Below are 20,340 nucleotides of genomic sequence, written 5' to 3' on the forward strand. Positions count from 1 at the left end.
ATGAGACCCAAAGAGGTCAGGTAGATATTTTACATCAAACACTTGGGCTCAGGTTGGGTTTGGCCATTATTTTAGGTTGAAATAGTTTTTTTTTATATACCATAATAAAATTAAAATAGGCCTAATTTAATACGCATTCAGTTACATGACATATTACCACCTTCATATCACACCTCTGTAATACATGCCATTTTGCTACCAATTGTTGTGTCATTAGCATAGCAACTGTTAGCCAACTTTGCCACGTTAAAGTAAGGATGGAGGCTTTAAGGATGTGAGGATTTACTACCACTCACCAGAGTAAAGTATTTATGTAATCATGTAATACCAACACACAGTAAACTTCAATGAAAGTAGACCGTATAACACTTAGTAAAATTGATATTTATTTCATTCAGTTATTCTCAGCAGTCAGTGGCAGGTAAATCTGCGTTAAAATGGAACTAAAATCTTGTACCGTAATTGCTAAACACACATGCACCTGGTCAAAAGAGGATGACAACCAAAAAAAATACACCACACAACATGCTAAAAACTCCGATCACCGAATGGTATCAAACATTCAGATATGACGTCTCTCCCAGTATCATTCATTTTGAACATTTTGATCGCTCCGCAAGTCATTTAAACATAATATTCTGTGAGCACACAGAAGCACAGTGCATTAAAACTCTATACAGCCATTTTGCTACCAAGTATCCAAACCACCAGAGATCATTGTCTTGCAGCATCTTTAGGTTTCTTATTTTCACTCCATATCTTGGGCCTTGAGTTTACCACTAATATACCCCTTAAAGTGGTACTGTGCCTATCTGGACTTGGCAAAGCCCACGCGGTTATTCTCACGGTCAAAAACAGTGTAGTACTGGCCAATGAACACATCTCCCAGAATCCACAGGGGCCCAGCAGGTGGGGGGATGTCCAGTCCCATGAACCCACTCAAGCAGACTGTCTGGCCTCCCTGGGTCTCCTGCACATAGGAACACATATATATCAGGTGATAAATAATGACATGGTTTTCTTCTGCTACAATTTTTTTAAACTGCTACCCATTTTACAACTGCATTTCTCAAAAAACATTTAGCTCGTAGAGAAAAGGACCAAGGTTCAATTGTATTGTGACAGCGCTGTTCTTCTACAGAGGGAAAGCTATTCCATGATTGACCATTGTGTGACAAGTAAAACATTCACTGGGTGAAAATATAGGCCCATACTATTCCACATGTAAGCTACGCAAGAAATCCTGGATGAGAGAGGCTGCAAAGAACACAGGTAAAAAATGTAACATAACAAGCGACGACTCACCTTGAGAATGTACTGCTCTCCAGTGAGAGTGTAGGCCTTTCCGCCCAGGGTGAAGGAGACAGTGGGCAGGGAGGGAACCTTCTTACAGTCAACCATGTACTGAAACACAGCCAAGGAAAGTGTGTCAGAGAATGCAGTTCATCACAATACAGCATTTAAACTTCTAGCTTTCAGTCCGGCTCATGCTGTACCTCTCCCTGAATGAGGGGGACGGCTCCGATGGCCTTCTGCAGGGCCCTGACTTCAGCGGCCGGTCCGGTGATGAGAGAGGTGCCTGTATCGACAATGGCCTCACAGCCAGCCTTGCACAGGGTAAGCTGGCTTCCAACACTCATCCTGTCAAACCAGAGTACAGCTGTTACACTAGAGCACAGTAATTATATACGTGCATGGAGTTTTATATATTTGAATGAGCACATTAACAAACAACAGTGCTTTCAGAACCCTTAATTTCAGTATTGCATTACTTCAGTGCCTGGTATCTGCAGCACAGTGGGTGTGCTGGACCGCTTTAGAGATTCTCTGCAATGCAAATGTCAGCCAAGAGCTCAGCAGATTCTGGAGGACATTTCAGTTTGTACAGTGAAGACAGAGGCCTCTGTTTGGAGCAGGGACCACTCTGTTCCATCTTAGAGCACCTGGCAACCTCTTCAGGTGCAGTTATGTGAATGGGAATTCCACCATTCCATTTCTGAAAGTCAGCCTCACAGAAAAATCAGCAGGGCACAAACTGGCCTACTAGAGATACATGGCCAAATAGCATGATCATGGTGGTTATTATTAATGCAGAATCAATCTGCAGAAACAAAGATCACAATCTGGCAATTTAAAAAGCTCCAACCTCTCCCTTGAGACTTGTGGTTTTTGTTAAAGGTATGGTTCAGGAATTAGTTGTCAATTGTCTGGTGCTATTATTCAAATCAGTGTGTCAATTACTTGGGACTTAATTTATTAATCCTTTCCTAAATACTACTATTATACTTCCAGGTTCATGATCAAACCCCTGACATTGTGGAGCACGGAACTCACCCATCCATGTGGATCTGCCAATAGGCCTGCCTGCTGATGTTGAGGTACTGGAAGTCTCCGGTGTAATACTTAGGATCAGTCCCTCCGAGCAGCAGCTCTCCTCCAGGCTGTGTCTCAGGGTTCCTGCCACAGTGACATTTGTGTGAGAACATGCCCTTTTTGACCCAGAGGTGTTGCTGTCCACAGTTATTTGCTCAGATCCTTTGCAGTTGCGAATTCCACTAGCAATCACCCATTAGATTAACAGATTTTCAGGGTGGATTTTCCCCACTAGCAGGCCGCAAGACAATGGACTACATAAGGGCATTACTCACCTGTTCAGGTAGAAGGAGAAGATGTTCTGCTCCACCTTTTTCTGACTCATGATGTTGTCAAAGACAGGGGCAACTCCGTCCACAGAGATGCGGGGGTAGGCCATGCCCAGGATTCCATCGAACTTTGCCGCGATGAAGGCTATGCCCGGCTGCTTGATGGCCTCCCCGAACACCTGCTTTTCCACAGCTAAGTCTCCAATCTGAAAGGAAAGACGTATGCATGGTTTCCACTCAACTAAACTTCAATGCAAAATTTAAATACAACAATTTTCATAACTTGTCAAAGATGCTTCAAGGAAAAACTAAAGTTTTTAACAGTTGCGTACTGGTGAAAGTGATATTCCAATTAAAGTAGTTTATTGTATGACATAATACACATGAAGTCATCCGATGGCTTTTGTTACGAGCTGAGAATCCCGTAGTACCATATCTGGTGTCCCTATCATTTCTAAAAGCCGTACCGTGCATGTATCTTGGCTGAGATACCCAGACAGGCTACCAGACCCATACTGAATGGCAAAGGCAGTCCCATTCTTCACATATGTGCTGGACTTGGCAGAATTATATTTGTGGTGAAGCACTGCAAGACAGAAAGAAGACAAACCAACAACAGTCAAGCTGTATTAGTCACTTCTGGAACAAATTTTATTTTAATCCAGTATTTTACTCCTTTATTCCATCTCTTTTTGCATCGCAGACATATATTTTTGGATACTTCACTGTTACAAAGATTAGTAATAGTACCATGATTCATTCAGACTGGGAAGCATATACTCTTATGACACAAGTAAGAGAACTAAACTGACAAAAACTACCAAAGAAATGATGCTGTAGTAATGAAACCCTGTGAAAGTGCAGGCCATACTCACAGCAGGCTATGTCAGTGAGAGAGCAGTGGACGGAGGGCACCCACAGGTTAGACGACCCTGTATCAAACACCACGGTGAAGGGCTGGACTGGAGTGCCCAGGCCGATCTCGCCATAGTACTGGGCCTGTAGGAAGACGCTTTGTCAGCTCAAAATCGGTCCGGATGGAGGGAGAACAGGGAAGTATGACACATGTGGTTTGCACATGCAGAAAAGTGTCATGCGATGTTATGCAACGCTATCATGTGCCACATCTTTTTTCCTATCCTTCCCATCTCAGAGGTCAAACTGCTCTTCAGACCTCTCGAAGCTGGTCACTACGATTGATATTTTCACAATGATTCCCACACCTTGTTACCATGCCTTAACTATTCCGAAAGGGATGAGCAGTGTTTCATTTAAGTTCAATACGTGGTGAAGAGGTGGACACTGGAGACTCTAAAGTCAATATTTATGTACACCGCCGTGCCTCGCGATACTGGTCAAAAATCTGGCTGAGAGAACAACTTCTAATGCCTGACGAGCCCAGGCATCGCTGCACTAAAGTTTCTTTCCAGATTTTCTGTGCAGAAAGCGTCCCGAGTTCTTACTCATTGTAACTCTGCAGTGACATCCTGTCTCCCCAGACTGAATTTCTCAATGAATTTCCTGTTTTGCATGTTCTGACCTTTTACATGTCACACAGCACTACGCGTTCTTGTCCTCATGTCAGCTTACCCTGCTCCAGGATTCCTTTTAATCTTCTGAGTCCCAGGCACAAGAGATCTTTATCTTGTTAAAGTGCAGTCTGCCTAACAGACAGTGCTTGTGAACTCTGTGCCAGTCTCACACGGCGGTATAAAAGTAGGACTCCACCTCAAAGCACACAAGAGGAACCACAAATTTGTTCCATTTTCTCATGCATTTCCATAGCATATTGTTGGTTGTGCTTATCACTGTGCTCCTGCATGTGCCTGCAATCATTGCATGACTAGGCAGTTTTGGAAACAGAAACTGCAGCCTCCAGGGCATTTGGCAGCTAGGGTAAAAGCCATTTGTCAACATTCATGTGACAATGATTCAGCAGGCAGCCACAAGGCACACCATCTCTCAGTTTTTCCCAAAAGCTGACATATCAAGTTTAGATCCATTATTTGCTCTAATTTGCAAGACTGACACAATGTTAGTATAGCCTTCCTTAATTTAGATGAGGGGGAGAGACAAAAAAAAAGAAAAAAAAAAAAAGAAAAACCAAACCACAGAGTCATGCCTTCTGTAACAGCCTGAAAGCTCATGTCCGGTGGTTAGCATGAAGTATCTCACAGATCGGCAACTTGGTGAGTCACCAAGTCCTGTGTGTTTGTGCTATATACTAACATTGTGTCAGTCTTGCAAATTAGAGCAAATGCCTCTTCACTGAGGCTCACTATGCTCACCAAGACCTCACCCACACCCACGTTCTCTCAAAGGAAGTTTGATGAAATCAGGGCAAAAGGGGACCTTCTGCTTGTCGTCTCTTGTCAGTGAAACACGATTAACTTGCTGGATTATACAGCTAAGATAAATGACATGGGGGGAGGGGAGAGGGTTACACTAATTAATGGTGGGCTTTGTCTTGTTTACCACAGGGACCTGATTTACGCTGCTAGCGAGCATGTGCTCAGAGAGTCAGAAAGGGGAGTCAGGTGGGCAGGAGAAGGGCTCTCACATCGAGGTAGTTCTTGAGCGTCTCTGGAGTGGGACTGTTGCTGGAAGGGAAGCCAAGGTTGTACTTCAGCCCCTCATTTCCTGCCAGCAGCTCCTCTGCACTCCGCCCAGAGTCCGACAGAGACCGCCTGATGGACCGGAACTTCTTCAGAGGAATCCTATTAACAGACACACAATCCTCTCACATTCAAGGGATCCCTTCCACAACTTCTCAGCCTACATGGCCTGATTTAAATCACTGAAAATGATTTTTGCAAGCTTAAATTGTTTTGGAAAAAACTGATTGTCATGCATGAAGCACAACAAAAATAATGATTATAACTTGAACACGTGACATTCAAAATATACTTTACATGTTCAGCTAAATGTTCCCTGACCACTGGATTCTAAACATCCAGGTAAACTAAGTCTGTTCATTCTATTTCTCCCTTTAAAAAGTCTTTAAGTCTTTAAAATATCTTCAGACACCAAACATTGATTTTCTGTTATTTCTAAACATGCTGAAGACTAAAGAAAATTATTCAAGTAGGTTCAAGTAGGACTGCTTCTATGATTTATTTGAAACTTTGTCCTCAAATTCATATCTGTTCATGTGCCTAAGTGCAGACTGTCTTCCTCATACTTTACCTGTTACCACTTATTTGCACATGCTTGTGGAAATGTCACAGTTGCTGTTGCACGCAAGTGTTCTTTTGCATGTGACTTGTGGTTTTCAAGCAATGGCAAAACAAGAAACCTGAAGGAGGTGACAACTTAAAAGAATTGCGTCTCTTAATGAGCCAGCCTCTTAATGAGCCAGCCTCTTAATGTCATACACCACTGATGCTTATTGTGAATTGGGTAATGTAACTGAGGGGAAAAAAAACCTTCAAATCAGAAAACGAGAACAATTCATTTTTCGGGGTAGCGTCTGGCTAGTTTCCTTGGATTGGACTCTGTTACAGCAAGTAGATTAGAGGAAACCCGTACCAGATGATCTTTGTTTGCGTTCAAACTCTGACCCTCAAACTATTAACTGCGCAATCATCGGCTTTACAAACGACACCTTTTTAAAATACAAAATCAGGTCAATTTTAAAGCCCGTTTTGGACACATGCAGATCAAACAAAGCTTAGTTTCACATTTTGTCCTTTACGTAAACACCTTCTGAGCCTTGAGCCAAGTACATACACAAAGCCATAATAAGAATAAGATGAAAACCGTCGTGTTTAGGGAGACTTGGTATTTTATTTCAGTTTTGAGGCAATGAAGGCATTTACACAGCCGAAACACTTAGAAGATATTCTCCATCTATAAACAGAACAAATATCGTCACATGCACATGCACTGTAATGGAAATGCAGGCCTAATCTTGCATTGAATCGTTCAAGATATGGCAGAATGCGAACACAGACGGCTGTTCTCTACAAGCCATTCTGGTCGTAATCAGTCTGGTTTGAAAAACAAGTTTGAAAAACGTGTCAAATATTGCCTGACAGTCTAACCTTGTGCACACTGCAGACGATAAGAAACGCTTTACACCCCAGTTTAACACCTGCGTTTAGTAAACCGCCCAGACCTTTGCACACCATTCTACTGGAAACAATACACTGGGATTATATTATCATGTATTCTATTGATTTGCCGTAGTTAAATGTTCATTAGGGCAAATCCTTGGCCCTATCCATACTCATCTTGCTAATCAATCTTGCTCACCAAAAACATAAATGGCCAGTTTCTACCACTGTCACTTAGCAACCAAGTGAGGATTATTATAATGCTGGCTGAACAGGGCTGCACAGTTAGGTACTCAGCTAACTAAATTAGCTAGTCTAACGTTACCACTTAAGACTGCGAAACTGCACCGCAGCCACACACTTCTACAGCAGCGAATAAATAATAGCTAACATATATTCACTTTCTGAAAGCTCAAACGCAAGTTAAAGTTTGGCCAGCAGGCTAAACATTAAATCCAGAGAACTGAATAATCTATTGGTAGCGTGGTAATATTCAGCAAACGATTCATATGTAGCTAGAAGGCTACCTAACAAGCTGAGTTTATTTCTTTGATTCCGTAGTGACTCTTTCAAATCAGTGATTTCTTGCAAATACGTCTGAGAGCAAAATATACCATGCGTGTGCTGGTAACTAACGTGACGTTAGCTAATTTAGCTAGCAGACTGAACCAAGACAGTGTAGCTAAGTTAGCTAACAAGCTACTTTAGCAGGCGCAATAACTGCCTTACCGAACGAGTGCATCGGACGTCCAGGCAAACAGAGCAAACAAGCACAGATGAAAAAGCTGCATTGCGTAGCTGTACTGTCCAACTACAGAAGACTTTAATTTCCCTGTTCGATTAAACTTGTGACTGGGTCGTCTGGTTTGGGGTAAATAAAAGAGGCTCTGAAGTCAGCTGATGTTGACGGCACAAACTCGATCATGTGACTACCAGCGTGAGTCAGCCCGAGGTGCGCGAGTGACCAGCGGAAGCCTTACTTTTAAAATGATTCCTTTTCGGTTACCATGTTTTTATCGCCAGTCACAGACTTGCAACGATATTAATTCTTAAAGAGACACACCTAAATCCTCCCAAAACCTTAAGGAGGAACCGCAAAATGTCTCTCTCCCTCTCACGTGCCTCTGCCTCTTTGTTTCTATGTCACCATGCCGGTGCCATGTTACATTCTTTGTGATAAAATGTTATGAAATGTTTTACTTGGCTTGAAAAACGTAACATCAAACAAATCAGTGCTGTCTTTGCTTGTAGTCCAAGTCCAAATGATGGGTGGAATTTGTTTAATCAAATAGCTTATAAACATATTTAGCCTAACTCGCCAAATTATACATGAGTATATTCAATCAGATGTCAAATTATTGCATTAAAGACACAGGGAATATATCAAGAAAAAAAAATCACAGTGTGTGAAAATAATAAAAGTCATATAGTGTCTCAGGACAACTCAATTATCCTGTAATAATAATTTTATATAAAATATTAATAATTTTGATTTTTAATGCACTTGCAAACATTTCTAAAAAATGTTTTTGCTTTGTGATTATGGTTATGGTGTGTAGATTGACACCCAAAAGAATACATTTAATGCATTTTAGATGACTATAAAGTAAGTCTATAAAGTAAGGTGCGCAAAAAGTGAAGGAGTCTAAATGCTTTGCGAAGCCACTGCATCACAGGTCTACAATACAACACTGAAAGGCTTTCTCGGAAAATAAGCACTGGAGTAAGTACATTCCATGCTAATCCATTTTTCAAAATGTTTTCCAAGTGTCACTGTAATGCTAAACATGTAAGGAAATAAAAAGTTAGAATGTCTCAAACAGCATATCTGTCCCTCAGGACATATTTTCCCCAATCCATTGTGGCCAGCATTATGAGACTAAAGCAAACCCAATGGCAAGATTAAATGACAAAGAAAAATGGCAGACTTTTGATGCTGAGAAGAATCTGTAAAAATCTAAATTTAGAATGTTGCCTCAACACTGTGTCAGCATTGCAGCAGCATAAGCTAAACCACATACCTGCTCCAGCCTTTTGACAAGTTTTACTCAAAATGTCTCATTAGAAAACTCATGGAAATTACTTTTGTTAAAGCGTTACAATACTTAGCGAGGATTAGTCTGCGAGTACTCACCTGGAGTGCCCCCTTTATTGGCTAACCCTAGACTGAACCATAGACTACGTTGCATACCACAACATCTAATCCATCATGGTAACAGCAATAGCTGCAATAATGTTATACTACATCCTGTAGCACTGAGATTTTTTTTTTTGTCTTACTTAACTCATACCCAACCTAAACTAAGATGGTAAATAAATGATTGTACCAGTGCATGTAACACAGTTGCTGAAGCTTCGCATTTTTGACATTGTTATACAGGATTGTTCAGGTTTAAAAGTACAATCATTATGCTTTTAGTGTTACCCTACTGTGATACAATAGACACATTCTATGAAAAGTGAAAACGCATGTGGGTAAATTTTGTAGACAAATTTTAATATTCTAGTTTAATTTTAATTTAATTCCACTGAATCAACATGGAGATTTTCTCTGGGTGGAGTTCAAGTGCATTCCAGCAGAGCACCCAGTCTTCAGGTGAGTGTGTGTAAAGATGAGGTGTGGCTGGGACAACTCAGTGACTGGTTTAGTATTTACTTTAGTGTATTTAAGTGTATAACTGAAATGACAAGACCTGATTGTTCACAACCGCTTAACTGTATATGAACCATAACTTTTATTGAGAAATGAGAACGCCAGATGTTTGGAATTTACTGCTGCCCAAGTGAGGAAGAGTAAAGGGGGTACCTTTTCAAGAAACAAGATTCTCTTTGGCAGAACTTTTTCTCTCTCCCTGTTCTTTCATCCTAATTCAAAGCACAAGTAGTAAGTAAGGTAAGTCTTGTCTAACTGACACGTGTAGCATTTCATATTGTTGGTGCGTTTGATATCCCAAAGACCACAAGTGACTTGTGGTTTTTGGTGCATGTGGTATGGGTTATATGTGTAAGACTACAGTTTAGTTCCCAGACGTGATGATGTGTGCTGTGATGACAATCTCATTGTAGTGAATTCACAATGTAGTCCATATTTTATAAAAGTATCTGGAATTGGGCTACCCATGGGTAGTTTGGTACATGCTTTGCAATCGTCAGACTGTGTCAACTAGTTAGTTGCAGTGCCCTAATGTCATTCATTAGTGAGATTCATTTGAGCATTGCTTTTTACCTATAGCAGTTCAGAGGGTCAGTTCTGCTTTGACACAACTGTATATGATTTTGCAGTATCCCTAGTATGTCACATTCTGATATGTTTACATTAGTGAGAGAGTTTGAATAAGGAAATCGATAGTCACAATGTTGTAAGTGATCTTTGATTTTTTGGAAAACCAATATTTGTCCTTATAGTTTAGCCATAGCTGCTAAATAATTTGAGCTTTAGCTATGCAGAATTATGGAAGCATGAAATGATGAGATCAAGTACAAAATATTTTTAGTCAGAGCTGAGTTCTTATACACTCACTGGCAAAACACTGCATACACATTACACTCAAATTAATATGACATTGTGTATCTTGAGGTAGAAGTAAGAGCAGGTTTATGCTGTACGCTGTTATGCTAAGCTGTTTAGCCTTACACATTGCTGTGAATGTGTGCTTTTGAATTTTACCATGAATCATTTAACTACAAACAAAATCTTCTTAGTCTTCTCTAAGTCTTAAATTTGGGTCAGTTGGTAGACTGTTCTGAGGTTTGTTCTGGGTTACACCCCATACTGTGGTTACATTGTTAACCTAATCAGCTTGGGGGAATTAATGAGCACACAAAGTATAAATGCAGTTTGTCTAGCATAAATACTGTAAGATTAATTATCTGTATGCAATGATAAGCATAATGCCGAGAAAAGTACAGTAGTGTGAATTACAGCAGCAAATGCTTTTTGATACTGACTCAGTGAAGGAATTCATAAGGTACAGTAGTGCTAGAGTAATAAGGTCTGGTGTAAACATTTAAAATGAGCAAATGAAAACATTCCAACAGGTTGGTACCTTGATTGCTACAGGAATGGTAGACTTACTATATATAGGAGATGTAAATATCATTTCTGTGCAGGACAAAGTCCAGAATCTGATTCTAAGATTGTAGATTGTATCGGTGCCAACAGTTCCATGCTAATATTGTGAGGAAGGAGGGCATGTGGAGCCGCATAAGCAAATGTGATACCCTTCAGCAAAATTTATTTGGCGCACAGTTACAAGAATTATAATGGTAATATGAATTTTGTGATGAGGGGTGTGGGTGTGTGCAATATCTTATGGGAAGTGTGTGTTATATTTTAAATGTCTTGAATGAGTATATTAGGGCTATTTTAATTCCACAAAACCAAAATGACTAAGGACTGAACTGGAATATTTGTTTGGTTTTGATCGTGGAGGGATTAGGCTGAGCAAATATCCAATGAACATCATAACCCCAGTGGATGCCTGTAAGTCTATATTTGCACATTCATCTATAAACTGTAGTCTGTCCTTGTTACATGTCCTGACAATGTGAAAGAGCTGACAGTTTATGTGATTAGCACCATATTTAAATGATGTGCGTAAAAGTCCACATAAACCGTATTCAACAAATACAAGCAATCTGAGGTTCCCTCAGATCTTACAGTAGTCTTGTACTATACTGGACAAACACAAGCTAGCCCAGCCCTCTCCATAGGAAATGATTTCCTTCCTTGCTGCCTGTTCTTGCTTCTCTAGTGGAAGTCCTAGCCAGAGCATGATAATTAGAGACACAATAACACAAAGCCCTCTCAGTCTAGATCGAACTGGACTTCGGCGATACTGAGCAAGTAGGTGATGTTAAACTGGTTGATATGTGAACATCACTAAACTATGATACTAACAAAAGATGAGGGAAGTTTGAATATGTGAAGGTATTGATGATGTAGCATTGAACACAGAACTCTGCTCTTCTTGCATGCACAGCAGAATGTTTCAGTCCACTGTGTGGGAATTGTCTTCGCTTCAGCTCTTGTGACATCATAAGAGTCGCTGATGTGAAAAATGGTGTATTTTGTTATTATGCTCTACCTAGGTGCTCATCTATTTCCTCATATATCTCACATTTGTGCATGACATTTACAGTGCATATTATGTGTGTGCACATGTTTTTGTTTGCATGTGTATATAATGTGTTTGTGTATGTGTGTGTTGACATAATGCATAGGACTCCTTGGTTTTTTTAACTACGACACAGCAGATCTGTGTGGGTTCAATGTTATTGCTGAGGAATGTTATCTGACTTTGAAGCACGCCCTGGTTTAATGGCTGGCTAGTGCTGCTGTCAGCACTCCCCAGAGTTGTTTAACGATGGTGGAGGCTAAGTTTCCGCTCTTTGTCATAGCAACCGAGTATTTGAAGATATAGGAGAAAGACTTTCAAAGTAGTTTGTGTTTATTAAAGGTTGTGTTTATTTGTGTGTGTGTGTGTGTGAGTATGTGCTCATGTGCATGTTCAAGTGCATGTATGTCTTTGTCTGCATTACACTTGACCAACAGCTGGTAAAATGTAGATTCCTATGGTGTAAGAAAGGCTTCTTACTTCATTATAAACTGTGAAATGTGACTTCATCTACATTTCTTCTGCCCTCAAAAGAATTACGCACAGGCATCACAGCATACTTACACACCAAATTACAATTTGGTTATTATGTTGTAAATGACTGGAAAGAAGTTGACCTTTCATGGGTGGCTCATCTGATTAAGGTGCTTGCTGCGCATAGACTTAGTGTGCAAGTTCGAGTCTGAGCTGTGACATTCGCTGACAATGGTCATGAGTCCATAGCAGCAGAATACAATTGGCTGAGATGCTGTGGGTCACATAATAGGGTCACCAAGGGACTTGTGAAGTGCCTGTAAATCACTTGGATGATGTTGTTGGAGATGCACCTTCACTGTGGTGCATTGTGGGAGATGTAGTGTGAAATATAGCCATTGGCCCTGCATTATTACATTGAGGGATTGCGTTTATCTCGCTTCGGTGCTCCTTTGTAGGAATAGGTGATGTTGCGGAGAGACAATCCTTATGAATCCATGAATTTGGTGAACAAAGAAGGTAAAAAATGGTTGCTCTATTCTCATTGCTACAGTGTTAAACCTCTATCAAGGAGAACACTGTAGCTTCATCTGTGTCCGCTTTTATTCATAATAAATAGCTGATCGATGATAGTAAAACAGGAATTTATATTTGTAAATGCGAAGTCTGAATTTGGGCAGCTGGCATAAAAGCTTTATACTTGAAAAAGTGATTTCAGTGTGGAGTCCAGAAACTCTTCTTCGACCTTTACAGTGAATGCAGAGATTTGTATTACATGTTTTACAAACATTTATTATTTAGAATTACAAATGTGTGAAAATGAATAAATAAAATGAATTCATAGTGTTTAAAAAATGTATGTATGTATAAAAATGGATTATTTTTTACTTTTCTGACCTTAAAGGATTAAGAAAAACTAATGATCTAGTCATGACCACCTGTAGTGTGTTCAAAAAGCGGCAATACCACTTATAACCAGCAGAGAGCGATGTTGCAGTTCCTGCTATAACACTTGCATTGGCTGATGGTGACACGGTGATAAGCATGCATAACACACATAATATGTTCCCGTATGTTATGATGTATATCTGCTGTTCATCGTGTTTCAGGTCTCATCATTTCAGGCCATAGACCATGTCTTCCAAAAGCCCATTAACAATAACTCACCCTAGCGCTAACACCACCGTAACCCCCACCACTGCTTTTAACAGCACCACCACCACCGCCTCGCCTGGGTTCCTGACCCAGCTGCTCAACAAGATCCCTTGTGAGTACCCGCCCTCCCCAAAGCTCCCATTCCCTGGTTCCGCCGGGCCACATTACAGATGGAACACTGCCGTCGCACCTGTTCCGCATGCTATATCTAATTCCACGCCAACGGCACATTTCTAACTGCTCAATTTTCACTTGTTACAAGTTTATCTCCCTTTAATCCTTGTGGCTGTGCTCTGTCTCATGCTGCAAGTATGTTCCCCCAGCGGTCACTGAAACTCCACTCTGCGGCTCTGCTGCAGATAATACTGGGCTGATGTCCCTCTTATTCCCCTGCCAGTGCCGAGGTGGGCGGTTTACGCCATCTTTGCCCTGGTTATCCTGGTGTTTGTGGTCTGCCTGCTCTGCATCTGCGTGAAATGCTGCTGCAAGGGGAAGAAGAAGAGGAAGAAGAAGGTGGACCAGCAGATCAACATGAAAGGTGTAAATGGCTCCACCACAACGGCGCTGGTGAGATAAGAAGTGCATTGCCCCCCCGCTGAGAATCTGATGTGTCATGCCTTTACCTTCCATTATGCCCTCACTCTGAGATATTGTCTTATTTGTGCTGTGGTGTAGGCCTCAGAGAACTTTGAAAAGAGAAAAAAAAAAACCGTCACAGCCTATTGAATGCAACTGACAGTGCCTGCATTTTGACTGTATTCGCTCTATACCTGCAAACAACCAAGATAATGTTTACAGTGAACCTATTGTTATAGCAGGGCCAGTGTTATGGGGATGCTTAGGGGTGCATTGCACCCCCAGATGGACCTCAGTGCACCCCCAGTTGTATTCCTATATCCCAATGTCTACACAGTATTTATTAAGTTTTTTTAAGATATGATGTTCTGTGACCCCCCATGGATTGCAAGTGCACCCTACTGTAGTTTCTCCTGGCGCCTAGCCTGTGTTATAGTATGTCAGTCTGTAAGCCTGAACTATTGTCATTTCACTTCTTAATTTTTGCGTCTTAAAATCTTAATGTTCACACCTAATATCCCCTAAAGGCAGCCAGGGAGTGCTAGAGATTTTTATGTTTTATTGCTCCATCCCAGCACATTACATAATCTAATTAATTGCAATAATTGTTACAGTAAATTAATGTCTATGCTCAGATGACCCACTGCAATGTTTTGACAGTGTCTGTGATTAGCAGGTCCAGCCTTTCACGATGACCAATAGGTCTAGCCCATAACAGCGCCTGTGATTGGCTGGGCCAGCCTTCAACAGAGCCTGTGATTGGCTGATCCTGCCTTTGACAGTGTCTGTGATTGGCAGGTCCAGCCAGAGATAGATGATGTGGAATATGGGTCAGCAGACAAGCCCAGGGGAAGACTGCTGTACTCTCTGGAATATAACGCCCAGGACTCAGAGGTGGGCTGCACTCTCTCTATATATGTTGAATCTCATATTACGAAGTGCCTCTCTCTAAAGCTTCTATCTACAGCATATTATTCCAGTCCCATTGTTTTTGACTGTATCCGGCCCTTTCTCTTAGCATATGCAATTTTATGCTCAGCATTGCATGTTCATGCACACATTTTAATTTGCATTATACTTGTCTTTCGAGAGGGCCGGATGCCTTGATATGCTGTATATCATGCCCTGCACTATGTTTTACGACCATTTACCATAACCGAGTGGCTTTGACTGGCTCTCCTTTCCATAGCTCACAGTGGGAATAAAGGAGGCTACAGCCTTAAAAGCCATGGATCTGGGAGGAACATCTGACCCCTATGTAAAAGTCTACAGCCTCCCCAACAAGTCAAAGACATATGAGACCAAGGTGTTCAGGAAAACACTCCAGCCAGTCTTCAATGAGTATTTTAAATTCCAGGTATGTATGCTGTACTGAACATTTCAGCTACATTGCAAAACAACAACAGAATACACACGTTCTAAGGTACTTGTTCCACATGGGTCATGAGTCCTATATCTGAGACCCAGGTTTGAACCTGTCATTCGCTGACAATGGATGTCTCATTTGTAGTGGTGAAAAACAATTGGCTTTTTTCCATCAGGATGAGGTGGGTTTCTTTGGCCAGAGTTTTTTTTTTTTTTGGCACTGTGCCACTCGTGAGATGTCTTCTGACCATTTGATGTTTGCAAGCCAAGCTTAGTATACTGCAGTTGGCAATTCCACATTGGGCAGAAAAAAACTCTTATATGTTAATTATATAAAATATATGCTGTCAGATTATGTATTTGCATTGTTCTCATGGCTGAAAATTAAACAGAGCCAACACCATAGCTTATTGTAAATAACAAGCTGTTGCCTTCATCATAGATCCAAAGTTTAAAACTAGGTGTTGTGACCCATTTCTGATTAAATATAACATGATTTACAAATTCTTGCTGTAACAATTGTAAACTGAGATTAATAATATTATTGGTGTAACTGACCTTAAATAGACTCTATGGTTCTTAACATACTGAATAAAAACTATATTGAATGTATACAGTATATCATATTAGCTTCATCCTCTGTTTTGAATGTTGATTGTGGGATAGTAGTCACAGCCTACTTCTCTCCTGGGGCTGGGTTACATCCTGTCTGTAGATCCCTCAGTCAGAGCTCAGTGATTCCACGCTGGTGATGCAGGTGTACGACTTCAACAGATTTTCCAAACATGAGATCATTGGCGAGCTAAGATTGCAGCTTGGCACCATAGACTGGAATCATGTTATTGAAGAGTGGAAAGATCTGGGTGAAGCATCCAAGTTTGAGGTAGGACCACTGTGTCAATGGAAGATTTAGTATGACCTTACATAAAGGACACAGCTTTACGGCTACACTGTGATGTCCATTGGTGATATTCCATTCTGGCACATTATTGCACATTTTCACATGCATTTCCTGTTGTTGTGTTACTGAATAACAGCAGGAAAACCTTGGGGAGATATGCTTCTCTCTGCGTTATGTTCCCACTGCCAGCAAATTGACTGTGGTTATCCTGGAAGCCAAGAACCTGAAGAAGATGGATTATGGAGGGCTATCAGGTCAGTCATGTCAGCAGGAAAGGACTAACATACAACTGTATTCCATGTGGAATTGGTATCCCACCTTAATTGAAGATCACCTTAGCTTCAATGCCTTTCAGCATCAGGTTATTCTTATTTGATGGCGTGGCAGGTTGTGAGCCACTAACTGGTTCGTTGATTCATTGATTGGTCACAGTTCTGTTTTTTTTCTTCCATCATAGATCCGTATGTGAAAGTGCAGCTGATCCTGGACAAGAAAAAGTGGAAGAAAAAAAGGACGACAGTGAAGAAGAAAACACTGAATCCTTACTTCAATGAATCATTTAACTTTGAAGTGTCCTTTGATCAGATACAGGTGAGTGCAGCTGCTAATCAAGGTGATTGCAACAAATGATAATGACAGGTTTTATACAGTAAGAAAAAGCTTGGAGTCTTTATAGCTTTCCAGCCTTGATTATGTTAAGTTCTGCTGGTAAGCTGTAACAGCCTGAACATAATCATGTGATCTGCTTCTTTTCATAATACAGCAATGATTTCTGTGCCTCATTTTATAACAATAATTACAATCTTGAGTTTACCATGCCCTTTGTTGCAAAATGTCACCATAACTTCTTTAACATGTCATTTACTAATTTCATTGGCAACTGTTGAACTACTGTAACATTGCTATATCTTGAAAAAAAAAACAAGTGGTAAAAGGTTGTAACCTGTCATTTGAATAATATGAATACAAAAAAATCTTTGAATGCAATTTTAGAATTTCAAGAAATTTCAGAACAAAACATTCAGAAGGTAGAATTTCAAGAGGTGGGACAAATTGTCAACTGCCTTATAGAGAACTAAGGAAATGTTAGCTGGTTTGGATGAAGGAAAACGAAACAGATATTTGATGAATCTACCCCTAAATTCTTGACAAGAGAACAAACACATAGACGCAATGATTCTTTCTTTACTTATCACTTGTTGGTAAATACCAGACATCACGTCTGGCGGACGTGTTTAGAGATTCATAAATTGCAAAATGGTAAAGTATTTTATTAATTAATGTGTTCATGTATATGCCAGCAAATATTTTTGTTCCAGGTCAGCAATGAAGCAGGGATTCCCTCCCTTTTATGTCTAAATTGGGATTAAGTGTTTATGACTGAGGCCCACATTCCCTGGATGTTCCTCTGGTATCCGATGAGTGATGCTTTACATGGGTGTCCTGTGTCTCTGCAGAGGGTCCAGCTGGTGATATCTGTGTGGGACTACGACAAGGTAAGCAGGAATGACGCCATCGGGAAGATCTTCCTGGGCTGCGATGCCTCCGGGAACCAGCTGCGCCATTGGGCGGACATGCTGTCCAATCCCCGCAGACCGGTGGCACAGTGGCACTCTCTCCTGTCGGCCGAACAGGTCGACTCCACCCTGGCACTTAAGCACACCCTCAAGATCCCCTTCACCAACAAAACCTTCTGAGGACCCAGGCTGTTTGAGAGAAAGACTTATCTTGGTTTCTGGGCTGCATCTGTAGCTAGTTTGTTTTTTATCACTGCAAAATAATATTAATATATATGCACATATACTTAGGATAAATGAATACATTTTCATAGTTGACATGATGGGGTGGGGGGGGGGTGATTTCAACCAGCTATCTAAATGTTGAAGGTTTGTTGAGATTATAAAACCACTTTTTTTTATCAGACCATTGTTAAGGCTATTTAATCCACAATAAGAACAGTGTCTGAGAGAAAAATGATATTCTTGCTCTCCCTCTCACACACACATGCATTCACATACAAATAAATTGAAGTGCTAAACTATTACAATCTAATCTTAAACCCAATAGATACAAATGATGTATCTAAAACAGCTCTGTTTGAATATTATTTGGGTCAGTTGATTTAGAATAGCATAGTGCTGTTGTCATACTCCATATTGGTACATTGTGTGGTGAGGTCACGTTCTTAGAAGAGATGGCGTCTTGAATGGCTGTGGCCATTTAGGGCCATTTTTAAGAGGACATTTTCAAAACACTGTTTATGAATAGAGATGAAAGCTCCTTCTGTATTTTATCTGCTTGGCTGCTCATTTATTTATTTGTTTTTAAACTTTTAAGCTGTTTTTAGCTTATATGAAATCCATTCTCAGGTCTGTTGTAATAGCAAATTCCATACAGAGTGCTACTGGCTTTTGCCCTGTGCACTTAGAATGGTGCAAGGATGCTTCATTATTTAATTGTGAGTCTCTCAAGGGGGACGTGTCCCATGCTTAATTAAGAGGAGACCGTGTCAGCATCGTTTCTGTCCCTTTGACACTAAGCAGCAAGACCACATGTGGGAAATCAGTGAACACACAGCAGTGTCAGTCCCTCTGGCAGCAACAATGGCAGCAGGACATACAGTATGCTAGCGCGTCAGCTCACATGTGGCTTAATTAGTGTCACTTAATGAGAAAGCAAGCATTCCTGCCTGCAGGGCTGTAATTGGAGCACTGACCAATAGGGAGTGGCAATCACATTCATACTGATGTGTCAATTAGCAGGTTGTGACAGATGCCTCTGTGAGATGTGTTGCTCGTGTTCTTATTATTGTCTGATTTAAGCCAAAGTAATACCTCTGAGTAATAAATCTGAGAATGGCCAAGGGCCAACGGCAAATAAAACAAAATAAAAAAAAAGACTTTCTTGTTTTAGTTGCTTGAGGTTACTTGTTTATGTAAAGTAAATGTGAAGTAAAATGTCCAACCTGTTACAATAGGCCGACTGCACATCAGACCTGTTGATGCACCTGTAGAGGAAACTTTGGGCAGTGACTCACGATGTCATGACCACTGCCTGCTCTGATCTCCTGGCCACATCACCCCACTCTCGCTGGGGCCCCAAGAAGCAGTTTGTCCTTCACCGCTGGAGTGTTAACTGGTAAAGGGGGAAAGCCATTATCTCCCTCCAGAGAGACAAAACAGTGAGTTAATTTTACTACCACACACAGTTTACTTTTTGCCATGGCCTTAGGGCAAGGCAGATGCAGTTATTTCAGGATATTTCAAACAAATCGTCGCATGAGTTTGCAGTAATGTTACATGCGTGGGGCCCCTGAAAGGCTTTCATCTGATAGAAGTTAGGCGCACGCCTCTCCACCGTTCCCTACTGTATACTGTATGTCAACAGATTCAGTCCTGTATGCTGTAGGTTGTCTCTGTCTTCCTTAAATACTGAGGCAAGCCCCATCAAAGAACAGCTGACTCTTGAGTAATATAAGCCAAAATACCATATTAGGAAGTAACTCAATAGCATTCGCTGTTTCACTTCAAATGTTAATTTATCTCAGTCAACCCATCAAGAGGCATCAAATTCAGTTTCATCCCACATGCGGCTCCTCTCTCTTTACCTCCCACAAGGGAAATCTGTGTGAACACGGATTTTGGGCAGTGTGCTTTAACAACCTCAAACAGGTGCAAGACAATGGGTACTGAAGAGGAGGGAGTAAAGCAGTGGTCCCACATCCTGGTAACGTCGTGGTCTGGCCAAGCCCGGGCAGATGTGTGACGACGGTCTTGGTGAAGCATGTCTTTTACCTGTGAATGAAAAAGGGGCTGAGTGGCTCAGGAAACCCTTTGAAATGCTAATTCAGGCCGCCGGCCACCCACCAGTGTTGTGATCCATCGCCCGTCTCCATGCATAAGCAAGTGTCCATTACCATGCCGTCTCCTTATTCAGCCTGAAGATGCCTTGGGTGTTTTCATAATCATCAGCTCTCACATCAGCCCATAATCACATCTCGCACCAATATACTGGTGCTGCATTGGTGACACCGTGTTTTGTCTGGGCTTCCTTCG

General features: G+C 41.1%; 2 protein-coding genes across 2 annotated transcripts; one reads left to right on the top strand and one right to left on the bottom strand.

The window, feature by feature from the left end:
• Nucleotides 1-408: 408 nt before the first annotated feature.
• On the bottom strand, nt 409-7,672 carry LOC118787744 (cathepsin D). The gene is made up of 9 exons (XM_036543379.1): nt 7,427-7,672; nt 5,203-5,359; nt 3,518-3,641; nt 3,110-3,228; nt 2,649-2,848; nt 2,335-2,457; nt 1,497-1,641; nt 1,306-1,404; nt 409-970 (listed from the first exon to the last, which is right to left on the bottom strand). The coding sequence occupies exons 1-9, from the start codon at nt 7,486-7,488 to the stop codon at nt 809-811; spliced, it is 1,191 nt and encodes a 396-aa protein (XP_036399272.1). The 5' UTR covers nt 7,489-7,672; the 3' UTR covers nt 409-808.
• A 5,750-nt stretch (nt 7,673-13,422) lies between these two features.
• LOC118788283 (synaptotagmin-1-like) lies at nt 13,423-17,984 on the top strand. Its single transcript, XM_036544239.1, has 8 exons — nt 13,423-13,555; nt 13,841-14,010; nt 14,818-14,913; nt 15,209-15,376; nt 16,100-16,267; nt 16,422-16,539; nt 16,743-16,876; nt 17,743-17,984. The coding sequence occupies exons 1-8, from the start codon at nt 13,423-13,425 to the stop codon at nt 17,980-17,982; spliced, it is 1,227 nt and encodes a 408-aa protein (XP_036400132.1). The 3' UTR covers nt 17,983-17,984.
• Nucleotides 17,985-20,340: the final 2,356 nt, after the last annotated feature.

Source organism: Megalops cyprinoides, chromosome 13 (assembly GCF_013368585.1).
Source record: "Megalops cyprinoides isolate fMegCyp1 chromosome 13, fMegCyp1.pri, whole genome shotgun sequence".
In the NCBI taxonomy this organism is placed as follows: domain Eukaryota; kingdom Metazoa; phylum Chordata; class Actinopteri; order Elopiformes; family Megalopidae; genus Megalops; species Megalops cyprinoides.